Source organism: Schistocerca americana, chromosome 3 (genome assembly GCF_021461395.2).
Source record: "Schistocerca americana isolate TAMUIC-IGC-003095 chromosome 3, iqSchAmer2.1, whole genome shotgun sequence".
Taxonomy (NCBI): domain Eukaryota; kingdom Metazoa; phylum Arthropoda; class Insecta; order Orthoptera; family Acrididae; genus Schistocerca; species Schistocerca americana.
The window spans coordinates 459337200-459352624 of NC_060121.1; the positions used below are offsets into that span (position 1 = coordinate 459337200).

The 15425-nt window shown below is 45.8% G+C and overlaps 1 protein-coding gene across 1 annotated transcript in view; it reads right to left on the reverse strand.

Moving 5' to 3' along the window:
• Positions 1 to 15425, reverse strand: part of LOC124606154 (aminopeptidase N-like) — a 191009-nt gene that overhangs the window by 168352 nt on the left and 7232 nt on the right. The window contains exon 2 of the mRNA XM_047138119.1: positions 10268 to 10463. Within this exon, the coding sequence (XP_046994075.1) occupies positions 10268 to 10463 (196 nt within the window). The remainder of the gene's footprint in view (positions 1 to 10267; positions 10464 to 15425) is intronic.

Below are 15425 nucleotides of genomic sequence, written 5' to 3' on the forward strand. Positions count from 1 at the left end.
GCCTGCATTTGTTATATGCTATGAGTTACTGTCTTAATGGTAGTTGGTGTCCAGATGCCCTTCCCAACGCCGGAACTCCCCCCCCCCCCCCCCACTACCCCTCTCTTCACCACCTGGGGCGAATCTCAGTATCCCATATGTTTACATCTAGAGTGAATCTCAAATTCAAGTGTGCGGACGTTTGCCAGTTATTTGCTTAACGTGTAACTGAGGTAGGACGTGGGTACTAGCCTGGCATTATCATAGGTGGTTGTGGGAAACCTCCTATAAACTATAACCAGACTGGCTATCTTACCAGCACTCGTCGTTAACCCACTTGGCGTATTCAGTACGGAGCAGGATCTCCTTCTGCTGATTAGCGTTTCCCTTGTTTGTCCGTCTCATTACGTGAATGTGTTGGACGAATTGTTGTCCCGTATTTTGGGTGGTCGTTTGGATAGTCGTTTCCACTTCGGTCGTCACGTGTACAAATTTGAACTGGTTTCGCGGGATCCATCCTCTTCCAATCTCTTATTCTTGTCTTCATCCACTTAATATTTATTTTAAACTGATCCCTTATCTATACATTTGTTCTATGGTCCCACATGGTCAATCCTTGGGTAATACCTTCACTTCCCCTGCTGTTAACTCTTATCGTTTCCGCTCTAGTTTCTTCTGCAAACGTCATAACAGAACGCCTCTTTGTTTTCATATATTTTTATTTTGCCCTCTGTTGCCACAAATTTGTTTCTCCGTACAGTGTTTTGCAGGCATCCGCGGAGTGGCCGCGCGGTTCGAGGCGCCATATCACGGATTGCGCGGCCTCTCCCGCCGGAGGTTCGAGTCCTCCCTCAGGCATGGGTGTGTGTGTGTGTGTGTTGTTCTTAGCATAAGTTAGTGCAAGTTAGTTTAAACAGTGTGTAAGTCTAGGGAGCGATGACCTCAACAGTTTGGACCCTTAGGAATTAACACATATTTGAACACTTTTGCAGGCATGCAGCCACCCTTACTGCCTGTCACTTGGTTATTTGCTTTCGTGGTTAAGTCTTTATAGCTGGTGGTAACAGTCGCTACACAATTAAAGCTCATTACTTTTTCAGTTGACACATCATGTACTTATAATTTGCATCTACAGATGTTTTTGATGATACCATACTCTTTGATATTTTAGATGAGATTTCCAGGCTATACTGCTTAGCTATTTTACTGAATTGGTGAAGTAACCAATGAAAATTATCCATATTATCTGCTATCAGTACAGCATCATCAGCATAATACACTGAAGCGCCAAATAAACTGGTACAAGCATGAGTACTCAAATACAGAGATCAGTAAACAGGCAGAATACGGCGCTGCGGTCGGCAACGCCTATATAAGACAACAAGTGTCTGCCGCAGTTGTTAGATCGGTTACTGCTGGTACAATGGCAAGTTATCAAGACTTAAGTGAGTTTGAATGTGTTGTTACAGTCGAGCGATGGGGCACAACATCTATGAGGCAGCGATGAAGTGGGAATTTTCCTGTTCGACCACTTCAAGAGTCTATCGTGAATATCACGAATCTGGTAAAGATCAAATCTCCGACATCGCTGCGGCCGGAAAAAGATCCTGCAAGAATGGGACCAACGACGACTGAAGAGAACATTCAACACGACAGAAGTGCAACCCTTCTGCAAACTGCTGCAGATTTCAGTACTGGGCCACCAGTAAGTGTCAGCTTCTGAAACATTCAACGGAACGTCGTCGGTATGGGCTTTCGGAGCCGAAGGCCTACTTGTACACCCTTGATGACTGCAAAACACAAAGCTTTGCGGCTCGCATGGACACGTTAAAACCGACATTGGACTGTTGATGACTGGAAACATGTTTCCTGGTCGGACGAGTCTCGTTTCAAATTGTATCGAGCGTATCGACGTGTGCTGGTATGGAGACAACCCCTCGAATCCATGGACACTGCATGTTCGCAGGGGACTGTTCAAGCAGGTGGAGGCTCTGCAATAGTGTGGACCGTGTGAAGTGGGAGTGATATGGGATTCCTGATACGTCTAGATACGACTCTGACAGGTGACACGTACGTAAGCATCCTGTCTGATCACCTGCATCCACTCATGTCCATTGTGCTTTCCGGCGGCCTTGGGCAGTTCCAGGAGGACAATGCGACACACCACAGGTCTAGAATTGCTACAGAGTGGCTCGGCTCCAGGAAGACTCTTCTGAGTTTAAACACTTCAGCGGGGCGTCTTGTCACGGTCTGCGCGGCTCCCCCCCCCCCCCCCCCCCCCCCCCGCCTCCGCCCCCGTCGGAGGTTCGAGTTCTCCCTCGGGCATGAATGTGTGTGTTGTCCATAGCGTAAGTTAGTTTAAGTTACATTAAGCAGTGTGTAAGCTTAGGGACCGATGACCTAAGCAGTTTGGTCCCATAAGATCAAACCACAAATTAAAATTAAACACTTCCGCTAGTCACCAAACTCCTCAGACATGAACATTATTGAGCATATATGGGGTGCCTTGCAACGTGCTGTTCAGAAGAGATCTCCACCCTCTCGTTCTCTTGCGGATTTATGGACAGCTCTGCACGATTCAAGGTGTCAATTCCCTCCAGCACTACTTCAGGCATTAGTCGAGATCATGTCACGTAGTGTTGCGGCACTTCTGCGTGCTCGCGGGGGCCCTACGCATATTAGGCACGTGTACCAGGTTCTTAGGCTCTTCAATGTATATAATAGCTACACTTTACATTCTGATTCCTTTATTACGACATCGATGATAAGGCCTATTATTAAACTGGATTGGGCTTCATGACTTTCCTTGCCTGATTCCTTCAGCTATTGTAATTTCAGCTGTCAATCACTCGTGCGTTTTAATTATCATTGCAGTACCTTCATCTTCTATGATTTTGACCATACCCTTTGACACTGTTTTGCCTATTAAGACGTGAGGTATATCATTTTTTCCAATCCAACCAATGGCTTTTGACTAGTCAAGAAAACACTGATAGGCTGGACTATTATACATCTCCATCAGTACTCTGCGTGCCACCTGACACTGTGTCGCGTAGGGTACTTCAAGTATCACTAGCTGATCCCCCCTTCCCACATTAAGTCGCGAATGGCAAGTGGGACGAATGATTGTCGGTAAACCTGAGTATTTCCTCAAAATTCTCGAATCTTCTCGTTGTGATGATTTTGCGAGATTTTAAATAAGAGTTATTAAACTCTATGGATTTCCCCACAATCTGTCTTAGCACGTAAATAGCATCTGTTGTGCTTCTCTTTTCCCTGAAACCTTGTTGTTCTTCTTTCACTTCTATGTCATTCTCTGAAGTGTCTCTAATTAGTGATGTTAACAGTTTTGAGATGGTATCTAGTAGGGCAATTCCCTGGTAATTATCTAATAGTTTTTTGTCTTCCTTTTCATATATCGCAGTTGCAATGCTTTCATGCTGTTATATTGTTAAATAAGGTACTAAGTTATTGATATACATTCCTGGAAATGGAAAAAAGAACACATTGACACCGGTGTGTCAGACCCACCATACTTGCTCCGGACACTGCGAGAGGGCTGTACAAGCAATGATCACACGCACGGCACAGCGGACACACCAGGAACCGCGGTGTTGGCCGTCGAATGGCGCTAGCTGCGCAGCATTTGTGCACCGCCGCCGTCAGTGTCAGCCAGTTTGCCGTGGCATACGGAGCTCCATCGCAGTCTTTAACACTGGTAGCATGCCGCGACAGCGTGGACGTGAACCGTATGTGCAGTTGACGGACTTTGAGCGAGGGCGTATAGTGGGCATGCGTGAGGCCGGGTGGACGTACCGCCGAATTGCTCAACACGTGGGGCGTGAGGTCTCCACAGTACATTGATGTTGTCGCCAGTGGTCGGCGGAAGGTGCACGTGCCCGTCGACCTGGGACCGGACCGCAGCGACGCACAGATGCACGCCAAGACCGTAGGATCCTACGCAGTGCCGTAGGGGACCGCACCGCCACTTCCCAGCAAATTAGGGACACTGTTGCTCCTGGGGTATCGGCGAGGACCATTCGCAACCGTCTCCATGAAGCTGGGCTACGGTCCCGCACACCGTTAGGCCGTCTTCCGCTCACGCCCCAACATCGTGCAGCCCGCCTCCAGTGGTGTCGCGAAAGGCGTGAATGGAGGGACGAATGGAGACGTGTCGTCTTCAGCGATGAGAGTCGCTTCTGCCTTGGTGCCAATGATGGTCGTATGTTTGTTTGGCGCCGTGCAGGTGAGCGCCACAATCAGGACTGCATACGACCGAGGCACACAGGGCCAACACCCGGCATCATGGTGTGGGGAGCGATCTCCTACACTGGCCGTACACCACTGGTGATCGTCGAGGGGACACTGAATAGTGCACGGCACATCCAAACCGTCATCGAACCCATCGTTCTACCATTCCTAGACCGGCAAGGGAACTTGCTGTTCCAACAGGACAATGCACGTCCGCATGTATCCCGTGCCACCCAACGTGCTCTAGAAGGTGTAAGTCAACTACCCTGGCCAGCAAGATCTCCTGATCTGTCCCCCATTGAGCATGTTTGGGACTGGATGAAGCATCGTCTCACGCGGTCTGCACGTACAGCACGAACGCTGGTCCAACTGAGGCGCCAGGTGGAAATGGCATGGCAAGCCGTTCCACAGGACTACATCCAGCATCTCTACGATCGTCTCCATGGGAGAATAGCAGCCTGCATTGCTGCGAAAGGTGGATATACACTGTACTAGTGCCGACATTGTGCATGCTCTGTTGCCTGTGTCTATGTGCCTGTGGTTCTGTCAGTGTGATCATGTGATGTATCTGACCCCAGGAATGTGTCAATAAAGTTTCCCCTTCCTGGGACAATGAATTCACGGTGTTCTTATTTCAATTTCCAGGAGTGTAGTTCTTGCCCACGGATCTTATTAATTCATTAAATGTGGCGCCTGGCCATGGAGATTTTCTGTTTTTAAGTTTTTATTACAGTGCATATTTCGTCCATTGAGAAGTCTATTTGATTGTTATTGTTGTACACGCCAGCTTGCTCGGTGTTGCAAACGCCCGACTGTGCATTGGCGCTCGAGCCACAGGTAAGCCGGTTCGAATCCTGGTGGGGGAAGAAATTTTTACTGCTAGTGTTTGGCCGGTAGGGGGAGTAGAGGTGGTGGCGTGAAGTTTCTTATCACCAGGCTTTTGGCCAACATCCTGGTTTAAATGCCTAACTCCTCCGCAGTGTCTCATGAAGTAAGAGTATATGGCCTTGATGGTGATCCGTCCGCCGGATGGGGACAAGGCGCCCCCCCCCCCCCTATAGTTCTATTCGAGAGGAGTAGACTATGTGCTGGCACCGGGTTTCAGCCTCTCCCTTCTCTCCAGCATGAACATGACACTACACAAACACACACACACGTTACAGTGATCTACACTTAACATATGCACGTACGCACACCAGTCTCATACTTCAAAAAGGAAAGTTGCCAGCGTGCGCGAAGGATAGGGAAAAAAATTCCAATTAGGCGGCTGAACCTGCCCTTCGGGGTCTTCTAGCAATTAATGCTGTACGATTTTGCTTCACTTTGTCATCTACATCTACATGACTACTCTGCAACTCACATTTAAGTGCTTGGCAGAGGGTTCATCGAACCACAATCATACTATCTCCCCACCATTCCACTCCCGAACAGCGCGCGGAAAAAACGAACACCTAAACCTTTCTGTTCGAGCTCTGATTTCTATTATTTTATTTTGATGATCATTCCTACCTATGTAGGTTGGGCTCAACAAAATATTTTCGAATTCGGAAGAGAAAGTTGGTGACTGAAATTTCGTAAATAGATCTCGCCGTGAAGAAAAACGTCTTTGCTTTAATGACTTCCATCCCAACTCGCGTATCATATCTGCCACACTCACGCCTCTATTACGTGATAATACAAAACGAGCTGCCCTTTTTTGCACCCTTTCGATGTCCTCCGTCATCCCCACCTGGTAAGGATCCCATACCGCGCAGCAATATTCTAACAGAGGACGAACGAGTGTAGTGTAAGCTGTCTATTTAGTGGACTTGTTGCATCTTCTATGTGTCCTACCAATGAAACGCAACCTTTGGCTCGCCTTCCCCACAATATTATCTATGTGGTCTTTTCAACTGAAGTTGTTCGTAATTTTAACACCCAGGTACTTAGCTGAATTGACAGCCTTGAGAATTGTACTATTTATCGAGTAATCGAATTCCAACGGATTTCTTTTGGAACTCATGTGGATCACCTCACACTTTTCGTTATTTAGCGTCAACTGCCACCTGCCACACCATGCAGCAATCTTTTCTAAATCGCTTTGCAACTGATACTGGTCTTTGGATGACCTTACTAGACGGTAAATTACAGCATCATCTGCGAACAACCTAAGAAAACTGCTCAGATTGTCATCCAGGTCATTTATATATATCAGGAACAGCGGAGGTCCCAGGACGCTTCCCTGGGGAACACCTGATAGCACTTCAGTTTTACTCGATGATTTTCCGTCTATTACTCCGAACTGTGACCTTCCTGACAGGAAATCACGAATCCAGTCGCACGACTGAGACGATATCCCATAGGCCGGCAGCTTGATTAGAAGTCGCTTGTGAGGAACGGTGTCAAAAGCCTTCCGAAAATCCAGAAATACGGAATCAACCTGAGATCCCCTGTCGATAGCGGCCATTACTTCGTGCGAATAAAGAGCTAGCTGCGTTGCACAAGAACGATTCTTTGTGAAACCATGCTGATTACGTATCAATAGATCGTTCCCTTCGAGGTGATTCATAATGTTTGAATACAGTATATGCTCCAAAACCCTACTGTAAACCGACGTATATAATTGCTAAGTAGGGAGCTATTGTATCAGCGTAATCTGAAAGGAACCTAATCGGTATACAATCTGGACCTGAAGACTTACCCGTATCAAGCGATTTGAGTTGCTTCGCAACCCCTAAGGTATCTACTTCTAAGAAACTCATGCTAGCAGCTGTTCGTGTTTCAAATTCTGGAATATTCCATTCGTCTTCCCTGGTGAAGGAATTTCGGAAAACTGCGTTCAATAACTCCGCTTTAGCGGCACAGTCGTCGGTAACAGTACCATCGGCACTGCGCAGCGAAGGTGTTGACTGCGTCTTGCCGCTTGTGTACTTTACATACGACCAGAATTTCTTCGGATTTTCTATCAAATTTCGAGACAATGTTTCGTTGTGGAACCTATTAAAGGTATCTCGCATTCAAGTCCGTGCCAAATTTCGCGCGTCTGTAAATTTTAGCCAATCTTCGGGATTTCGCGTTCTTCTGAACTTCGCATGTTTTTTCCGTTGCCTCTGCAACAGCGTTCGGACCTGATTTGTGTACCATGGGGGATCAGTTCCATCTCGTACCAATTTATGAGGTATGAATTTCTCAATTGCTGTTGCTACTGTATCTTTGAATTTGAGCCACATCTCGTCTACATTTGCATAGTCAGTTCGGAAGGAATGGAGATTGTCTCTTAGACTTCTAGTGACACTTTATCTGCTTTTTTAAATAACATTATTTTGCGTTTGTTTCTGGTGGATTTGGAAGAAACGGTATTGAGCCTAGCTACAACGACCCTGTGATCACTAATCCCTGTATCAGTCATGACGCTCTCTATTATCTCTGGATTGTTGGTGGCTAAGAGGACAATTCGCGTGGGTTCGTGAACTAACTGCTCGAAATAATTTTCGGAGAAAGCATTTAGGACAATCTCGGAAGATGTTTTCTGCCTACCACCGGTTTTGAACAAGTATTTTTGCCAACATATCGAGGGAAGGTTGAAGTCCCCACCAACTATAACCGTATGAGTGGGGTATTTATTTGTTACGAGACTCAAATTTTCTCTGAAGTGTCCAGCAACTATATCATCAGAGTCTGGGGGTCGGTAGAAGGAGCCAATTATTAACTTAGTTCGGCTGTTAAGTATAACCTCCACCCATACTAATTCGCACGGAGTATCTACTTCGACTTCACTACAAGATAAACCACTACTGACAGACACAAACACTCCACCACCTATTCTGCCTAATCTATCTTTCCTGAACACCGTCTGAGACTTCGTAAAAATTTCTGCAGAACTTATTTCAGGCTTTAGCCAGCTTTCTGTACCTATAACGATATCAGCTTCTGTGCTTTCTATTAGCGCTTCTAGCTCAGGGGCTTTCCCAGCACAACTGCAACAAATTACAACTTCAATTCCGACTGTTCCTTGATCCAAGCACGTCCTGTATTTGGCATTCACCCTTTGAGATTGCAGCCCACCCCGTACTTTCCCGAGGCCTTCTAACCTAAAAAACCGCCCAGTCCACGCCACACAGCCTCCGCTACCCGTGTAGCCGCCAGCTGAGTGTAGTGAACTCCTGACCTTTTCAGCGGAACCCGAAACCCCACCACCCTATGGCGCAAGTCAAGGAATCTGCAGCCAACACGGTCGCAAAACCGTCTGAGCCTCTGATTCAGACCCTCCACCCGGCTCTGCACCAAAGGTCCGCAGTCGGTTCTGTCAACGATGCTGCAGATGGTGAGCTCTGCCTTCATCTCGTAAGCAATACCGGCAGCCTTCACCAAGTCAGATAGCCGCTGGAATCCAGAGAGAATTTCCTCAGATCCAAAGCGACACACGTCATTAGTGCCGACATGTGCCACCACCTGCAGCTGGCTGCACCCTTTGCTCTTCATGGCATCCGGAAGGACCCTTTCCACATCAGGAATGACTCCACCCGGAATGCACACGGAGTGCACACTGGATTTCTTCCCCTCCTTAGCCGCCATATCCCTAAGGTGCCCCATTACGCGCCTAACATTGGAGCTCCCAACTACCAATAAGCCCACCCTCTGCGATTGCCCGGACCTTGAAGGCTGAGAATCATCCTCTGAAACAGGGCAGGCAGCTGTATCTGGCTCAGCCAGAGACAGTGCCTGAAACCTGTTTGTCAGACGCACCGGGGACGCTTTCTGATCAGCCTCCGGGGACGTCTTTCGCTGCCTGCCACGCCTTGGAATGACCTCCCAATCAACCACAGGCGAGGGCTCAGCCCCACTGCGGGCAGCAACCGGGGCAACCACAGTGGCAGACCGATCTGGGGACAGACGGGACGAGGTTGACATCCCCGTGATACCCAAGTCCGGCTCCCCACAGTGGTGCCCATTGGTAACAGCCTCAAGCTGCGCGACCGAAGTCAGCGCCGCTTGCAGCTGTGAGCGAAGGGATGCTAACTCAGCCCTCATCCGAACACAGCAATCACAGTCCCTATCCATTCTAATCGATGTTGAACAACAGTTACTGAAAGACGAGTCCGTGCCTAGATAACGCAAGGGAAACACGCAAAGAATGTATGAACTAACCTGTACAAACGCCTAACGACGCGCTACAATCTGCCTGAATTTACGATTACAGTAACTAAAACTCGAAATTACACCTCCTATACGAAACTCATACGCAATTTAAGTAAGAATCTACGAAGTAAACACTAAAGCGCGATGCTACAACTCTCAAACACTATAATACGCCCGAAATTTATGAATTAAACAATGCAAGTACCCAAAAACACGCAAGGAAATTAAGAATTAAACTATGTAACAAATAAGTAAGCTAGGGGTATACGACTTTCTGCTGGCAGCTGCTTATCCAACGGCGGCAGGGAGCGCACTGGCTGTGACCAACCGACACTGGCCGTTCACAACAAAAACAGAAGACAGACGACTACGTGAATTTACACTATTCAGGTACTAAAGCGCGATGCTACAACTCTCAAACACTATAATACGCCCGAAATGTATGAATTAAACAATGCAAGTACCCAAAAACACGCAAGGAAATTAAGAATTAAACTATGTAACAAATAAGTAAGCTAGGGGTATACGACTTGCTGCTGCAGGTGCTTATCCAACGGCGGCAGGGAGCCGTTTTGGTGTGTAGTTTGAATTTCGTCGTTGTACTGTACGTCCTTGTACAATAATTTAAAATAATTTCCCACTGAATGTTTCAGCTGGTTTGTTTATCATATCAGAGGCAAAGAATTCAACGCACGTGTTCGATTGAGCCTGGCTTACGTCGTTATTTCGCAAACTAGATCGTCAATCAAACACGCTCAATGGGTGGTTATGGAAAACGATAATTAATTACATTTTTAATGTTCTGGAGAAGTAACTAAAATTACGTAGTAGCAAATATTTTTTAGACTGGATTGAATTTTCGTTGAACTATACAGGTTAGAGCGCTGTTTGTTTTTGTAAATTCTGTGGAGACACTCACCTGCTCTTGGAGGGTGATGACGAGGAAGTTGCTGCCGTCCTGCAGCGGTTCGTGACTGGCGCCGAGGATGGTGCCATTGGTCAAGATGACGGACAAAATGACTATGCTGACGTCAGCGTGCATCGTGAGTGTGGTCGTCTCGCGCAGAACTTCCACCTCTATGAAGGTAGAGCCGTAAAATCTGAACGGATTTTCCCTAGAAAGAAAAAAAAAAATCGGGCGTCTCATTCTGTTCACTTCATTACATATCTTGCAACAACATGCTAATTGGCAAAGACAAAGAACTCCATTCTGTAAAATCGAAGCTTTCTTATTGGAAGCGTAGTGACATCCTCAGTTCTTTGAAGGGCATGTACCACAGTTGCTCTAAAACCAAGATCGATTCAGGTAGGAAACAAATAATGGACTGCATGGTAATTTAATGGAAAGTACATGTAAGCTCCACCTTCGATCACAAATAATTTCAATTTCATTCATATATGATAACGACTCAGACAATTTAGGAAAGAAAATGTCGTTCTACCTGTGGAGAAAAGTGGATGACGAATTATATGCAATTGTCATTTTAGACACAGTCGCAGAATATGCCTACGATTATAACAGGCTTTGGTCATATTTTGGTCATCTTCAGATTCTATATATTGTAGGAGGCATTTGGCAAATAAAGAGTTGTTTTCAACTGATGACAACGATTGGTGTGAATGAATTGTTCACCAAATGCCTCCTGTGACAAATTTGATCTGAAGATCGCCAAAGTACCGGGTGATTAAAAAGTCAGTATAAATTTGAAAACTGAATAAATCACGGAATAATGTAGATACAGAGGTACAAATTGACACACATGCTTGGAATGACATGGGGTTTTATTAAAACCAAAAATATACAAAAGTTCAAAAATATCGGACAGATGGCGCTTCATCTGTTCAGAATAGCAATAATTAGTATAACAATGATTTTTTTTTTTTTTTTTTTTTCGTCAGTCTACTGACTGGTTTGATGCGGCCCACCACGAATTCCTTTCCTGTGCTAACCTCTTCATCTCAGAGTAGCACTTGCAACCTACGTCCTCAATTATTTGCTTGACGTATTCCAATCTCTGTCTTCCTCTACAGTTTTTGCCCTCTACAGCTCCCTCTAGTACCATGGAAGCCATTCCCTCATGTATTAGCAGATGTCCTATCATCCTGTCCCTTCTCCTTATCAGTGTTTTCCACATATTCCTTTCCTCTCCGATTCTGCGTAGAACCTCCTCATTTCTTACCTTATCAGTCCACCTAATTTTCAATATTCGTCTATAGCACCACATCTCAAATGCATCGATTCTCTTCTGTTCCGGTTTTCCCACAGTCCATGTTTCACTACCATACAATGCTGTACTCCAGACGTACATCCTCAGAAATTTCTTCCTCAAATTAAGGCCGGTATTTGATATTAATAGACTTCTCTTGGCCAGAAATGCCTTTTTTGCCATAGCGAGTCTGCTTTTGATGTCCTCTTTGCTCCGACCGTCATTGGTTATTTTACTGCCTAGGTAGCAGAATTCCTTAAGTTCATTGACTTCGTGACCATCAATCCTAATGTTAAGTTTCTCGCTGTTCTCATTTCTACTACTTCTCATTACCTTCGTCTTTCTCCGATTTACTCTCAAACCATACTGTGTACTCATTAGACTGTTCATTCCGTTCAGCAGATCATTTAATTCTTCTGCACTTTCACTCAGGATAGCAATGTCATCAGCGAATCGTATCATGGATATCCTTTCACCTTTTATTTTAATTCCACTCCTGAACCTTTCTTTTATTTCCATCATTGCTTCCTCGATGTACAGATTGAAGAGTGGGGGCGAAAGGCTACAGCCTTGTCTTACACCCTTCTTAATACGAGCACTTCGTTCTTGATCGTCCACTCTTATTATTCCCTCTTGGTTGTCGTACATATTGTATATGACCCGTCTCTCCCTATAGCTTACCCCTACTTTTTTCAGAATCTCGAACAGCTTGCACCATTTTATATTGTCGAACGCTTTTCCCGGTCGACAAATCCTATGAAAGTGTCTTCATTTTTCTGTAGCCTTGCTTCCATTATTAGCCGTAACGTCAGAATTGCCTCTCTCGTCCCTTTACTTTTCCTAAAGCCAAACTGATCGTCACCCAGCGCATTCTCAATTTTCTTTTCCATTCTTCTGTATATTATTCTTGTAAGCAGCTTCGATGCATGAGCTGTTAAGCTGATTGTGCGATAATTCTCGCACTTGTCAGCTCTTGCCGTCTTCGGAATTGTGTGGATGATGCTTTTCCGAAAGTCAGATGGTATGTCGCCAGACTCATATATTCTACACAGCAACGTGAATAGTCGTTTTGTTGCCACTTCCCCCAATGATTTTAGAAATTCTGATGGAATGTTATCTATCCCTTCAGCCTTATTTGACCGTAAGTCCTCCAAAGCTCTTTTAAATTCCGATTCTAATACTGGATCCCCTATCTCTTCTAAATCGACTCCTGTTTCTTCTTCTATCACATCAGACAAATCTTCACCCTCATAGAGGCTTTCAATGTATTCTTTCCACCTATCTGCTCTCTTCTTTGCATTTAACAGTGGGATTCCCGTTGCACTCTTAATGTTACCACCGTTGCTTTTAATGTCACCAAAGGTTGTTTTGACTTTCTGCATGCTGAGTCTGTCCTTCCGACAATCATATCTTTTTCGATGTCTTCGCATTTTTCCTGCAGCCATTTCGTCTTAGCTTCCCTGCACTTATTTCATTCCTCAGCGACTTCTGTATTCCTGATTTTCCCGGAACATGTTTGTACTTCCTCCTTTCATCAATCAACCGAAGTATTTCTTCTGTTACCCATGGATTCTTCGCAGCTATCTTCTTTGTACCTATGTTTTCCTTCCCAACTTCTGTGATGGCCCTTTTTAGATACGTCCATTCCTCTTCAACTGTACTCGCTACTGCGCTATTCCTTATTGCTGTATCTATACCGTTAGAGAACTTCAAACGTATCTCGTCATTCCTTAGTACTTCCGTATCCCACTTCTTTGCGTATTGATTCTTCCTGACTAATGTCTTGAACTTCAGCCTACTCTTCATCACTACTATATTGTGATCTGAGTCTATATCTGCTCCTGGGTACGCCTTACAATCCAGTATCTGATTTCGGAATCTCTGTCTGACCATGATGTAATCTAATTGAAATTTTCCCGTATCACCCGGCCTTTTCCAAGTATACCTCCTCCTCTTGTGATTCTTGAACAGGGTATTCGCTATTACTAGCTGAAACTTGTTACAGAACTCAATTAGTCTTTCTCCTCTTTCATTCCTTGTCCCAAGCCCATATTCTCCTGTAACCTTTTCTTCTACTCCTTCCCCTACAACTGCATTCCAGTCGCCCATGACTATTAGATTTTCGTCCCCCTTTACATACTGCATTACACTCTCAATATCCTCATACACTTTCTCTATTTGTTCATCTTCAGCTTGCGACGTCGGCATGTATACCTGAACAATCGTTTTCGGTGTTGGTCTGGTGTCGATTCTGATCAGAACAACCCGGTCACTGAACTGTTCACAGTAACACACCCTCTGCCCTACCATCCTATTCATAACGAATCCTACACCTGTTATACCATTTTCTGCTGCTGTTGATATTACCCGATACTCATCTGACCAGAAATCCTTGTCTTCCTTCCACTTCACTTCACTTCACTTCACTGACCCCTACTATATCTAGATTGAGCCTTTGTATTTCCCTTTTCAGATTTTCTAGTTTCCCTACCACGTTCAAGCTTCTGACAGTCCACGCCCCGACTCGTAGAACGTTATCCTTTCGTTGATTATTCAATCTTTTTCTCATGGTAACCTCCCCCTTGGCAGTCCCCTCCCAGAGATCCGAATGGGGGACTATTCCGGAATCTTTTGCCAATGGAGAGATCATCATGACACTTCTTTAATTACAGGCCACATGTCCTGTGGACACACGTTACGTGTCTTTAATGCAGTGGTTTCCATTGCCTTCTACATCCTCATGTCGTTGATCATTGCTGATTCTTCCGCCTTTAGGGGCAATTTCCCACCCCTAGGACAAGAGAGTGCCCTGAACCTCTATCCGCTCCTCCGCCCTCTTTGACAAGGCCGTTGGCAGAATGAGGCTGACTTCTTATGCCAGAAGTCTTCGGCCGCCAATGCTGATTAGTTATCAAAATTTAGGCAGTGGCGGAGATTGAACCCAGGACCGAAGACCTTTTTGATTATGAATCAAAGACGCTACCCCTAGACCACAAAGTAAGACGAGGCTATGATGATGTTCTCTACAGGAAATACTCAATATGTCCACCATCATTCCTCAACAATAGCTGTAGTCGAGTAATAATGTCGTGAACAGCACTGTAAAGCATGTCCAGAGTTATGGTGAGGCATTGGCGTCGGATGTTGTCTTTCAGCATCCCTAGAGATGTCGGTCGGTCACGATACACTTGTGACTTCAGGTAACCCCAAAGTCAATAATCGCACAGACTGAGGTTCAAATGGTTCAAATGGTTCTGAGCACTATGGGACTTAACAGCTATGGTCATCAGTCCCCTAGAACTTAGAACTACTTAAACCTAACTAACCTAAGGACATCACACAACACCCAGTCATCATGAGGCAGAGAAAATCCCTGACCCCGCCGGGAATCGAACCCGGGAACCCGGGCGCGGGAAGCGAGAACACTACCGCACGACCACGAGCTGCGGGCCAGACTGAGGTCTAGGGACCTGGGAGGCCAAGCATGACGAAAGTGGCGGCTGAGCACACGATCATCACCAAACGACGCGCGCAAGAGATCTTTCACGCGTCTAGCAATATGGGGTGGAGCGCCATCCTGCATAAACATCGTACGTTCCAGCAGGTGTTTATCAGCCGGGCTGGGGATGATGCGATTCTGTAACATATCGGTGTACCTCTCACCCGTCACGGTAGCAGTTACAAAACCAGAATCACGCATTTCCTCGAAGAAAAAAGGCCCGATAACGGTAGATTTGGTAAATCCAACCCATACCGTGACTTTCTCGTCGTGCAATGGAGTTTCCACGACAGTTCTAGGATTTTCGGTAGCCCAAATTCTGCAGTTGTGGGCGTTGACAGACCCTCGGAGCGTGAAATGAGCTTCGTCGC